The sequence below is a fragment of the Aplidium turbinatum genome, chromosome 6 (assembly GCF_918807975.1).
Source record: "Aplidium turbinatum chromosome 6, kaAplTurb1.1, whole genome shotgun sequence".
Taxonomy (NCBI): Eukaryota; Metazoa; Chordata; class Ascidiacea; order Aplousobranchia; family Polyclinidae; genus Aplidium; species Aplidium turbinatum.
Window position 1 is genome coordinate 5,948,494 of NC_137477.1, and position 12,087 is coordinate 5,960,580.

General features: G+C 37.2%; 1 protein-coding gene and 1 non-coding gene across 2 annotated transcripts; one reads left to right on the forward strand and one right to left on the reverse strand.

The window, feature by feature from the left end:
* Window positions 1–1,978: 1,978 nt before the first annotated feature.
* LOC145772764 (uncharacterized) lies at window positions 1,979–9,044 on the reverse strand. Its single transcript, XM_082584641.1, has 7 exons — window positions 8,821–9,044; window positions 8,061–8,144; window positions 7,771–7,831; window positions 7,066–7,149; window positions 4,959–5,089; window positions 4,330–4,433; window positions 1,979–4,073 (listed from the first exon to the last, which is right to left on the reverse strand). Exons 1-7 carry the CDS (start codon window positions 8,998–9,000, stop codon window positions 3,887–3,889), a joined length of 831 nt encoding a protein of 276 aa, XP_082440767.1. The 5' UTR covers window positions 9,001–9,044; the 3' UTR covers window positions 1,979–3,886.
* Window positions 6,307–6,412, forward strand: LOC145773072 (U6 spliceosomal RNA). Its single transcript, XR_014289485.1, has one exon. It is a non-coding gene; the product is annotated as a U6 spliceosomal RNA (small nuclear RNA).
* Window positions 9,045–12,087: the final 3,043 nt, after the last annotated feature.

Sequence of the window (12,087 nt, forward strand, 5' to 3'; positions counted from 1 at the left end):
AGTGCGTCCCTCGTCAGAAAAATGTTGAGGATACCAGGCATAAAATAATATCACGCTCATGAAGCCGGGGATAAATGTAGATGGTTGGCGCTACTTGCATTCAAAATGCGGATAAAATTCAAGCTTTGTCGTAGAAAAAATAAAAACTTGTAAAAATGTGTTAAAATCTTAAAAACTTTGCCATTGACTTTACTTTTGTATTGTTCTTTTGATGATAAACTGTACACACAGTTTTTATGCTATGAAGCTGTACGACATTGACAATACCATGTAACAAGATGTAAAAAGGAAATTGATTTTAATGTGAAACCACTTTCAAGGATTAATTTGTGTTTATTTATTATTTTAGTTGTTGGTTACATGCAAATGAAAAAAAAGTTTCCTACATTTACTTTTTTCGCCTAAGGCGTGTTTTTATCAAAAAATGTATTTCATTGGGGCAACCAAGTATTTGTGTTCCAACCAAGTAGATTTTGAAAACTTTTAATGGAACAACACACTCTTTTCTTATGTGTTTGGCTTTAGTTGACTCTGCTTATTTATTGCTTGCAATGCCAAAAGTGATGTAGAATTTTGTCGATGGTGAATGCTTCCTCCTCATTGGTTGCTTCGCTAACCCTCCGTTCAACCTTTCAGGGAGGAAAGTTTTTGAACAATTTCAATCTCGGTGTATCATGTTGGCAGTGGTGGGATTCAATCTGGTTAACCACCGGTTCACCAACTCAGACAGAAAAATCCGTCACTTTTACATTTTCAACGTTCGCATACGTTGAATCAACGTTAAAATGACTGATTTTGCTATCTGGGTACTTACTCATTGTTAAAAGTCAAGTCATTATCGCAGTTTTGCGAACTTTGTCATGCTTAGAAAGCGGTTCGCTCAAACCGGTTGAATCTCACCACCACTGCATGTGGGAATATTTAACTGAAGCATATTATGATGACGTGCATTGAAGCAGAAAAACTGTGCAATCAAGACGTGCCTTGAAACTTATTCAATAATTTTGAAGCTATTTTTGCCTGTAGCGGTATAACGTAAAGTACAAAGAATTAACGATCAACAGATCATATGCTGCGTGAATTCGTGGACAAAAATAAATGATTTTCTTGATATAACAATTTCTTTTTTGGTTTCTTTGATTCTTTAGTGATGTTGAATTTCCTTGATCACTTAGAATTTTTTCCATTGACTGAATTATTTTGTTCAGTTCTAAAACAACTTTTATACTTCGAACAGCTCACGCTTTTCTAACAACTCCACAACAATCCTTGTTTACACTACCATACCGTATTTTAATGTTGTAAGTTTAAGTTTGACTTGTAGACTCGAGTGCCTCATCTCTTTATTTTTTCTAAACGTGGTTATTAGGTTTAATCTAGATTTTAAGATGTAACTTACGTGTACTTTTTTTGCACCAGTCATTCCGAATGTTGGTAAAAATCTACACGCAAGATATCCACACAATGGAAAGTATGCCTACTGAAAAATATTTATTATTTTTTGAGGGCGGTATTTTCCTAGTTAATATTTTCCGTACGGATTTTTATCGATGACCGTCATTCTACATTGTTGCACACTCAACACATGAAGCTTTGAGCTGATGTTTTCTCATCACTTCATTATTCACAAGCTAGGTCAATGGGCCTACTATTTCATTTTTTATTCTTGCTTACTTCTGCAATTGTTGAAATTGCTGATTAAGGTAACTTCAAACGCAAACTACTTTTACTGAAGGTGTACACAAAAACATGTTAAACTTAAAAATGTTTGTTATTTTGTTTTTCTGAGCATCGATGCAGCAGTGACTGATCACGTATTACAAGTTACAACTGATTTTATCGTTTCTAGCACTAGTTGCAACGTTTATCTGATGAAAGTGAAAGCAACAACAAACATGTTGATTCTATTTTCATCAGAGGAATGTTGCAACTAGTGCAAGAAACGATAATTGTTCTGATAAACACCCAAGCTTTTCAGTATTTAACTGATTTTATTGTTTGTTTTTTATCACGAAAAAGAACATGTACAGTATTTAACAATTAAAAAATTTATTCACTTTTTTGTACTGTTTTATTACACCTATATATATATATCAAAGTTACTTTAAGAGCTCTATACAGAATATCTTCAAGTCGTATTGTCCAGAGCATAATAAACATAATATTTCATGTTATTGGTGAATTATTGGGTCTCAAAGTGCTCACTTAAGACGAAGGAATCTTTGAAAGCAGCACGGGCAACCAAAGCCTGCAGTCAAACTGTAAAACCTATTAGGGTGCGATTTTGCCTCCATGGTCGCCAAAAGGATTCCTTTCAGATATTGCCATTTCTGAAAGGGACCCAGCCAGCGAATCTGTTCTTTTTATAATTATTCAACGTAATTCAATACAAAAAAGAAAATTTCTAGCTGGGGCAGTCACGATGCAAAACAATAATGTTAAATACACCTTTACTGTCGATCCGCCGAATTCATTTGATTTTCAAAACATAGATTAAAAATGGTTTATTTTCATTTGTACTTTGATTTGATTAAATGAGGTGGAGCATACGGTTACCACGTCGAGGGTAGCATTATCCAGCCTACATGTTTTGCGAAAATATTGAAATAAGAATGTATAGTGATGAGCTACATCACGGGTTTTTTTACTTAGTGATAACACCAGCACTTGTTGCAAATCCAAGGAGGATGCCTTTTTGATACAAAAATCACAACATTGAACGTTAAAATAAAATGTTCAGTAGAGCTGCAGCAAAAGCATAAAGTTAGGCTAAGGCGATCATCCAATGTAGATCCAATGTCACAGATACTATGGTGTAGCCTACAAGCCAAGTGCTGCTGCTGATGATATGTTTTGAGCAGCAGCGATACAGAAAAAATGAGAGGTACCAGATCGAGTTTCAGAAAAAGCAAAAATTACTAGTAAAGACTGACAGTAATAAAATGGAGTTCTAAAGAAGCCACCAGATTAATAAGAGGGTGTAGGAGTTTACTTCAGAAACTTTAACAACTTTTACCTTGTTTTACTTGATATTTGTGCATTATATGGTCTATAAGACCTAACGGTTTATTGTTCAAAACTCAAACTTTGTATTTACCGAAATAAATCCAATTAAAACTAAAATCTGAAAAAGTTGGAGTTGTAAGTGTAAATCATAATCATAATCTAATATCAAAAATCTAATATCAAAAATCTAATATCAAAAATCATAAATCAAAATTCCTACCCTTGAAATTCACTGCTTAAAGCAAACTTGCCCAATGTTGACAGTTAGGAAGTGGGATTGAGCAAGCTAATAATTTTTAAAAAATAGAAAAAATGACATACCCTTCCTCGGTTTTGTGGGGGAGGGGGGTGCATGTGACCCAGTGCCTCTCTCCCCTTGGATCTGCTACTGGTCATGAGATTGGCAATGGAGTTGGCGCTTTCGTGTGATTGTGACACATTTTTAATTTTTCAACATAAAGTTTACGATTCGTCATCATCCAACATTGGAACGTTAAAAAAACTCCTCTATATGTGATATCTAGGTCAATATTGGTTGCATAACCTTATTGGAAAGATTCCATGCTGCATTGCAGCCTTTGAAATTTCTGCAAAGCTTCAGCGATAACAAAAATATCAACAGTACAAATGTAATAATCAACGAAGATAATGGATTGAAAACAACTTTGAAGTGGCAGCATTATGAGCCAATTTGTTTCGATTGGAAGAGTTCAATTTCTTGAGAGATCTTAAAAAACTAGTAAAAGGAACATCAATTAAGCAATCCGTTGCAGCGGATAAACCAGCTTGCAGCAATACTTTGCACATTTGATGTTGTATGCGGAACGGAGCTAAAAGAAATCAATTTGCCACCCAAAACAAACCAATGAATGAAGTTTAATTAAACGTGCAAAAAATACAATCCAAAATAAGATTTTATTTTTTCCATCCTAAAATGTTGATTTGCAACTTCGGAGAGTGCTGGTCGTACCCCAATGAGGTCATCTTCAAACAGCATAAAGACGCCTCCCTGATAGCCGGAGTCCATATTTCGCATTCGATTCCATTTGCCAAGCTTTGCAGAACCTCTGAACGAATGAAAATATCATATGATGTAATTTGGTCTTGTTGTGGTTTCAAACAAAAACCCAATACCATATCTTTTTGTTGGATTTTTAAAATCTTCCTGAGGGTATATTTATTTCTGTAGACTGAACAAACTTTTTATATCACAGCGTGGGTTAATTTATCTTTGTAAAGTCAGCAAAAGTGAACTCTTCAACACTCACAGAACTGACGGCCATGTTATTCAAATGACATAAATTTGCAAAACAAAAGACTTACAGCACTTGCATAGCAACTGTTTGCATAAGAACAGTGGCTGTGCTCCCCACTTTCCTCACAGTTTCGTGTCCAGTTGAATGCATTCCAAAACTGCTGTACGTCACCTGGCAATTATAAAACAACATATATCAGTCTGGTAGCGGATTTAAAAAGATAATTTTAGGGGGTAAAAGCAACTGTTCGAGGGTCGGCTAAACATTATAATATTTGAAAAAAAGAGCTTGTTTAAAAATATAGCGACTGAATGCAGGCAAACATTTATAAAACGTCATTCAACTAGTAATACAATCTAATAAAACCTGGCTATCCTTAGTATGAAATCCTTAGTATGAACCTATTTTTATAGGGGGGCAAAAGAAAACTTGAGGGGGGCAATTGCTCCTCTCAAGCCCCCCCCCCCCCTCGGTGGCTACGTCCCTGTATCAGTCTGGTGTGAACTTTAACCTAGAACCGAGGGCCACATTGAACCCACGAAAATTTTGCAGCCCTCAAACTTATTTAGAATTACACGAAAAGTCATCTGGCAGCCAAAAGCAAGTCATTAAAATTTGGCATCACTTTTTCTTAGGAAAGAAATCACTCAAGTAACTGGAATCTATTTCAAAATTTGAATCCCCCCATAACCTCACCTGTGAGTAAACGTAGTAAAAACCATCTTTTCGTATCCTAAGGAAAGTACCGAAGCTCTCATGAACGACATCTACAGACATGTAACTAACGCTCAAATTGTCGTCGGAGCTGTTCCATTGAAAGTAGCTGTCTAAACAATTACCCCTTTCTGTTACACTTAGATGTATGTAGAAAAAGACTATTGAAAAGTGACGAAAATTATGTGGGGGTAACTAACCAAAGCGTTTGAACACTTACCTTTGCTTTTAATGAAATACGTTTTGAACGTGTGGCTTAGGTTTACCAACTCTTAACTAATACAAGGCAAAAAATGGTGGTCAGACCATTCGGCATGTGACAACTTAGCAAGTGCTTCAACTCAGAAAGCACATTTCAGCTGTACTGTCAAGTCAGAAAATGTGATTTACTTGCTCAATTCGGACTTGTTTGGTCATAGCTTGATCAAACTGAATTTCCTGGCTTGTGAAATGCCAGATTTATGTTTGCTCAGTTTCTTCATTTGCCAACTCAGCCCACTTGCTGAAATGTTGCAAGCTCAATTGTCACTTGCTCAAGTTCCATTTGCTCAGTACACTGACTTGTAGGATACTCGCAAAGCATTTGGATTGCTGATCTACCGATCTAGGATTTTTGTCTTGGTGGATGCGTTTACTACAGAGTTGTATTTAGGTCTAGTCAAGGATCACCAACCTTTTTTGCATGCGGGCCACTTTGGCACTAAGGAGAGCTGTGGCGGGCCGCACTAATAAAATGTTAGGTAGGTTGACTCTTATCTCAGAAAGGAACGCAATTTGTACCCAGTATCCAGCGTTACATTTTGTTCATATTTATGTTAGAATACCGCAGCAACAAAATTAATCGAACAAAGCTACTGCCAGGCTAAGCTCCTTTTACAACACTTTTGAATTTTTTAACAATGCCTAGTAAACGAGGCCACTTGTTTTGCGCACTTATAGCGAGGCGAGCGGTTTCATCAGAATATTCATCGCCAAGCAAGAGTGGTGTTGTCACTTCGCTTCACAAAAGATATCTTGCAATTCACAATTTCAGTAAAGAAGGAAATGTTTGACACATCGCAATACAGGCAACAATAGTGACCTGCAAACATATCAGCGAAAATTAGGCTCCAATAGCAGGAAAAAAGAAACCGGGCACCATGAAACAAACGCTTGTGGAAATCACCGAAAAATCGTAATTTATGAATAGTTTTCCCTCTAAAAAAGCAAAGAGTTGGTTTTTCATCCTTTTTGTGAGAGTCCATAAAACCGTCTTTCTTTTATTATAGACAACTGTCACTTGCGGTGCATATCAGCGTGGCAAGAATTTGTTGATTAACAACATTTTGCAGTACTTGCTTCGGGAGTACATATACTAAAATTGGAACGATACAGAGAGGTTAGCAAGGCCCCTGCACAAGGATGACACGCAAAATCGTGAAGCATGCCATATTAAAAAAAAAACATTTTGCAGTACTAAGCTAAATATTTTCACAATACAATCAGAAAAAGTCTTTAAATTTATATATAATATTTTGCCAATTTATTATAACTTGAGTTGGCACACCGACCTATTTTGCCAACAAAAACTTGCATAAAGAGAACACTTCTTGTGAAACACAGGCGGTGAAACGCACACTAGTGTTTACATGACATTTGCAAACTCAAAATAAGCAACCCTATGCTCACAGACAATTTCGCAATTCGAAAACAGACGTTTTAATCAATCACTGGGACAGTGTGGCTAGACATCGCATTGGAATAGCCTAACTTTAAGCGACCCCCACCTACAACTATAACCTGATTGGTCGGTCGGTGGAATCGTATGCAAAGCGAAAATATGCTTTCCCGGAAACCATTTTTGCCTTCGTGCTCTTTAACTCCTCAAGAAAAGTATTTTTGGTTATACTTGTATGCTGATGCCTTCCGCGGGCCGCAGTGATACAGCGTGGCGGGCCGCATGCGGCCCGCGGGCCGCCAGTTGGTGACCCCTGAGTCTCTAGATGATTGAAAAGCTTGGTCAATCTACAATGCTATTTACACTTATTTGAAAACTGGGCCGTTTAAGACCACAATCACACCGACAAAAACGTGCTTATCCTCGTCTTACTTGGTTGATGTATCTGCTCTATGGCATAATTTCTTGAAGTTCTTCCACGCTGTCCAACAACATGTGCTCCAATAAACGCGTCACCTAAATAAAATTTGTATGTTGAAAATGAAAGTAATCACTTTTTACCAAGATTTCTGACATCAAAAAAAGGGATGAGACCCAGTGGCGGTTTCAAGAGGGGGCAAATGGGGCGATCGCTCCCCTAAAACACAGAAAAATAACTTTATTCATGGTGGATTCTCAAGGTCGGATTTACTTAAACATCATTGTGTTTTATTTAAATCGTCCTCTCCCCTTAGGCTACTTACAAGATCCGGTCCTGATGAGACCTGTTCCTAGGGGATGGGGTCTGGGGATGCTAGATGATCAGGGCTGGTGACTTATTTCCTGGGCTTTTATTCCACATTCCCGCAAATAAGTGATGGTTTTATATATAAATTTCAGTCAATTTGAAAAGTGCACGAAACCTGGTTGGTCATTTTGAAGTGGTGAAAATAAAGAAAAAAGTATCAAACTTACCTCAGTAATACTAGTAGTGTATTACTGATTTCCAATTTTTTTCAAATATTTTGCCCTTTGTATAAGCCTGCAACGACACTTATTCAACACCATGCATCGTAATGAGGGACGTTGCGTTGCTGGCAGCATGGAATGAATGAAATTACAACATGTTTAAAACAATAGAGTGTGAAATCGGACAACCTGTTTGTCGTCTTGATCTCACGTGACTAAGTCTTTCATCCATTTCCTTATGTTCTTTGATCTGTGAAGAGTTGCAAGGAAAATTACGTTGAAGAGTCAAAATAGTTAGTCAGTATCCACCACGAAATAAAGATTATTCCAACTTTGATAAATAGCAAGAAATAAGATACTTTGATGAGTGCACGGGTTAAGACAATGGCAAGGGCTGAAATATAGTTATTTAAGTTAAAAACTTGGTCCAAACCGCAATTCTTCTAAGTCAGATAACCTCAGAAAAGCAATAGTTTTACCATCTCATGTCCATGTTTGTACTGCCGACACAAGTTATCCATTTCTACTTTGTTACTTTCCATTTCTCGCTTCAAAGAGTCCATCTAAATATATTTTAAACATAACATGAAAAAATGCGGTAGGCTGAACTACATGTGTTTGCCATATAAAAATAATAATGCTTGTTTTTATATAGCGCTGTATGCATCGCAGATGTCCTTTGCTCTCAGCGCTTCACAAAGCAGACAGTGTTAGTGCAGCCGAGTACACAATTACCACAAATCCTCTCCATAACTGAGTGCCAAGCTGGAACAAGTTTCAGTACGGTAAAAAAGGTGAGTCCCATACTAGAATCCAAGCATCGGGGATGAGAAGATAAGGTTCTCATTGTACTAAGCCATCGGCACTAACGAGAGTAGTGTGGCCAGTTCTTTTCTCTCGGCTGCCTTTACTTTAGCAACTACCCCCCACCCAATTTATTACACCCTAAGGAGAGATGACTAGGGGTGATTTTCAACAACCAGCATAAGTCGGGAGTCGAACTAGGATTGCATGATTGGAAAGCGAGCGCCTTACCCGCTGCGCCATCCCACCCATTCAGTACGACACAACTTTAAAAAGTTTTGGATAACAGATTTCCTTTTACAAGGTATCGAAGCCATATATCGAGCCCATTCCTACCGGTTTTGCAAGGTATCGAACCCATACCTACCGGTTCAGAGTAAAGTAATGTAGACCTACGTCAGTAAAGTGCAGTTTTATTTCAAGTACTTAGCCTACCTGTGACATCACGTGAATTTCAAGCACAATTCCAGTGACCAGCAACCCTGCTGCAAAGGCGAACAGTGACGTCACCGCGGCCCATCGGTATGTCGAGTGTGCTTTTGTGACGCCATCTTTGCTATACATTTGCACAAATTCGTTTTTCGGTACTCTATTACGGGTGACTACAGCAACCATTGTAAACCAGGGCTTGAAAACTTTTAAAGCACAGGTAGTTTAATCTTTTCTAGTTACTAAAAGCATTTGAGGTAAAAATGTATTAATGGTATTTGAAGATGAAAATAAATGTGGCAAACAAAAATCTTATTTCTCTTCTTTATTTTGTGTGTTTGGGGCCTACGGTTCATACTTTTTCCACTCTTCTTTGGTGCCAATGTTCACTAAAACGACACAATGCAACCTAGATCTGTACATAAACTTAATAAAAAGTAAAAAATTCCGAGACATAAATAAATTCACTTCCACTTTACAAAACCTGTCTTTAACACGTTGATTAAACGTTTGCACACGTTCATCCGATGTTGAATTGTGCTGCTCAGAATTAAAAGTGTTGTTTGCAATGTTTAGTTTGGCTAAGCAAGGCGATTAAGTCTATTTCGTTCAATATACGACACCATGAAAGAATGTGACATCTTAGTCAGCAAATCAATCCTTTTAATGATCAAACATCTGCACATGTTCAGCTATTGTAAAAAGTGCCCTTCCACTGCCTAGGATTGTGCTTTGAGTAAACTGCATTCGCCTACATTTTGCAAAAGCAAACAATGCTTTCCCTTGTCTAACTAAATTAACCTATTGCATAAACATAACATTGGAACTTCATAATCCTAACCTCTCAAAGAAGCTTTTACCTTCCTTGCAAAGCTCAATTCAACGTGGCAATGGGCTACATTTATGCAACAACAAGCTTGCAAAAAAGAAAGCACAAATGTGAAAAATATTTACTGAAATCTGTTAAAATATCAGATTTGTGGTTTTGCTTTAAAGCAATTCACAAATACGGCCATACATCATCATCAAAACGTTCTGTGACAGAAGAGATTGTACTTATAAAACCAACTAATCTATCTCCATGTTTCTTCAAGCAATTACAGCAGGTGAATTTCGTTTTTTTATTGGTACAACATTAGGACTAAAGAGACTTAAAGCCTGAGTCATAGTAGAGGACACTAACTTTAATACGGTACGCATGTTTTGTAGTTCAAATGTTTAAAAAAAACTCATTAAGAGTACGTTGCAGTTCATTAGATTGTGCTATTCAGGGCGCAATTTGTGGGAAATGTTAACTTCTGAACAGTTGAACACCCAAACTTTTCAGTGTTCAAGCAATAAAATTTTGTGTGAGCATTGCCGATTACCATTTTTTACACTTTGGAATTAAATTCTATCTAATTCTAAACCAAGAGTCTCAAACACGAGGCCTGCGAGGACTTTTGGTGCGGCCGCGTTGCATTTTTAAACTTTGAAATAATATTGACAATTACAGTAGCCCAAATATTTTTTCTATAGGCTTAAAAAGGTAAAATTACTCAAAAAATCTAAAAATACCCATCCAACTTTACACGACGTTTTAGCATTGCTGTCGCGCCATCTTATAGCGTGCGATAAACTCGTATTGTTACATCACAATTACATTGCCTATTCACTTATTGTGTGTTATTGTAACCTTGGTATTTGCTGAAGTGAGTCCTTCAGTACTTCAAGGGTTTAGTTTTTTTCTCGCTATTTGAAAGTTGATTGCAAGATTTTTACTCTTCAGGTCCGTCGTTTCGTTTGAGCTCTTGTTTGTTTTTCTTTCTCGTTTGAGTTTTTTGCGGTTTTTACTGTGTTATTTCTTTGTTAACTTCTTGTTGTATATTGCGGCCCTTTGAGTGAGACCCTTGATCTAAACATATCGGTCTGAAATCAAACAGTCATGTATTTGGGCGTGTTGACAAGCAAATAGCGGCAAAACCACATAAAATTATTGCTCGCAGCCTACCGTACATTCATTTAACCAACATCGCAATACGTTCATACGTACAACCCTCGCAATACGGGGAACAAAAGACGTAAAACCGTGCACTATTTAACTAACTTACTGAGCACAGAAAATAATTAATAATTGTTTAGTGAAATACTGGAGTAAGCACTGCCACTGCCTCCAATTAGTTAACCCTCATATGACCTGCCGACAGTATGACTCATAGACTCATACTCTGCTTTAAGAGCAAGGCATTTGGCTTTCCTCTTCAGTCTGTAATATTTATATAACGTCTGGTCATTCTTGCAAAATTTCTGCTTCAGGCATCGCGCTCCGCACAAAAACAATGCCAGCATGCAACTGAGTGTATTGTCTGTGAGCTTTGATGGAATGAAGATTAAAATTTCTTGTTCTCTATTGGATTTAAAAAGAAAAATAGACTTCATCTCGAAAATAGACTCCTCTACTCAGTGCTGCTCATTATTGTTCAGTCCCAGTAGCGTTGGCAGGGGGTACTTTTGCATCAGGCCCGGAGTATTTTTAGAGAGCCCGAGAACTACAAAAAAATACCGTGTTTGCATCTATTCAGGATTCTTTCTTTATAGAAAAAGCACTCTTTTGTTTTGGCAAAAAGCAACCTCTTTTCTTAATTAACTTTGTGTGATTTTCCCTAGTAATTTTAGAAGTGTTTCATTTTGAGGGAGGGAGTTTCGCACTGGTATTGGGCCCAATTTTCTTTCAATGACACTAACTCTAACCTTAAAAAATTCTCGGTGAATACAAGTGTGACTGCACTACAATGGTAGTCTGAAAATAAATTATACCATAACCTAGCCTAGAGTCGAGTTAAAGTTAGACCCAGTGGTTATTAGACCATGGGCTACCTCGAAATAACACTTCTTTCGAATTTTCAAGCAGCACTTTTTCTGCCATGTCAACGAAAGCTCAACAGTGTTTTGAGCAGAATTACTCTGAAGAGAATTACAAATATTCGAAATTTATCTTTATGAAAAGCCAAAATTGCATTGCTTGCAGCATAATGTTTTAGCAAACATGGACGAACAAAAGAACAGGAAAAAGAAAGCTGTGTGCAATATTTATTTCCGTACCATTTGGCAGCAGAATTTAGGATTATCATTATCAATTAAAAATCCCATTTTATTGCAGCAATTCTGGTTTTTGCACGGTCTACTTTATCCGTCACAAGAGAAATCACGTGCAACCAGTCATGTGGAACGCTATACATTGCTTTGATCTGTATCCTTGGAAGTACCGTACTCATTTGTCACTCCATTGTTTTG

Bases quoted from the DNA above. Each gene is read 5' to 3' on its own strand.
- LOC145772764 (XM_082584641.1), bottom strand. From the start codon at position 9,000: ATGGTTGCTGTAGTCACCCGTAATAGAGTACCGAAAAACGAATTTGTG. The intron at 7,150-7,770 runs GTTGTCCGATTT...AATTTTATTTAG, and splicing joins GAGATCAAGACGACAAACAG to GTGACGCGTTTATTGGAGCA. The intron at 4,434-4,958 runs GTGAGGTTATGG...TATAATTGCCAG, and splicing joins TTTACTACGTTTACTCACAG to GTGACGTACAGCAGTTTTGG.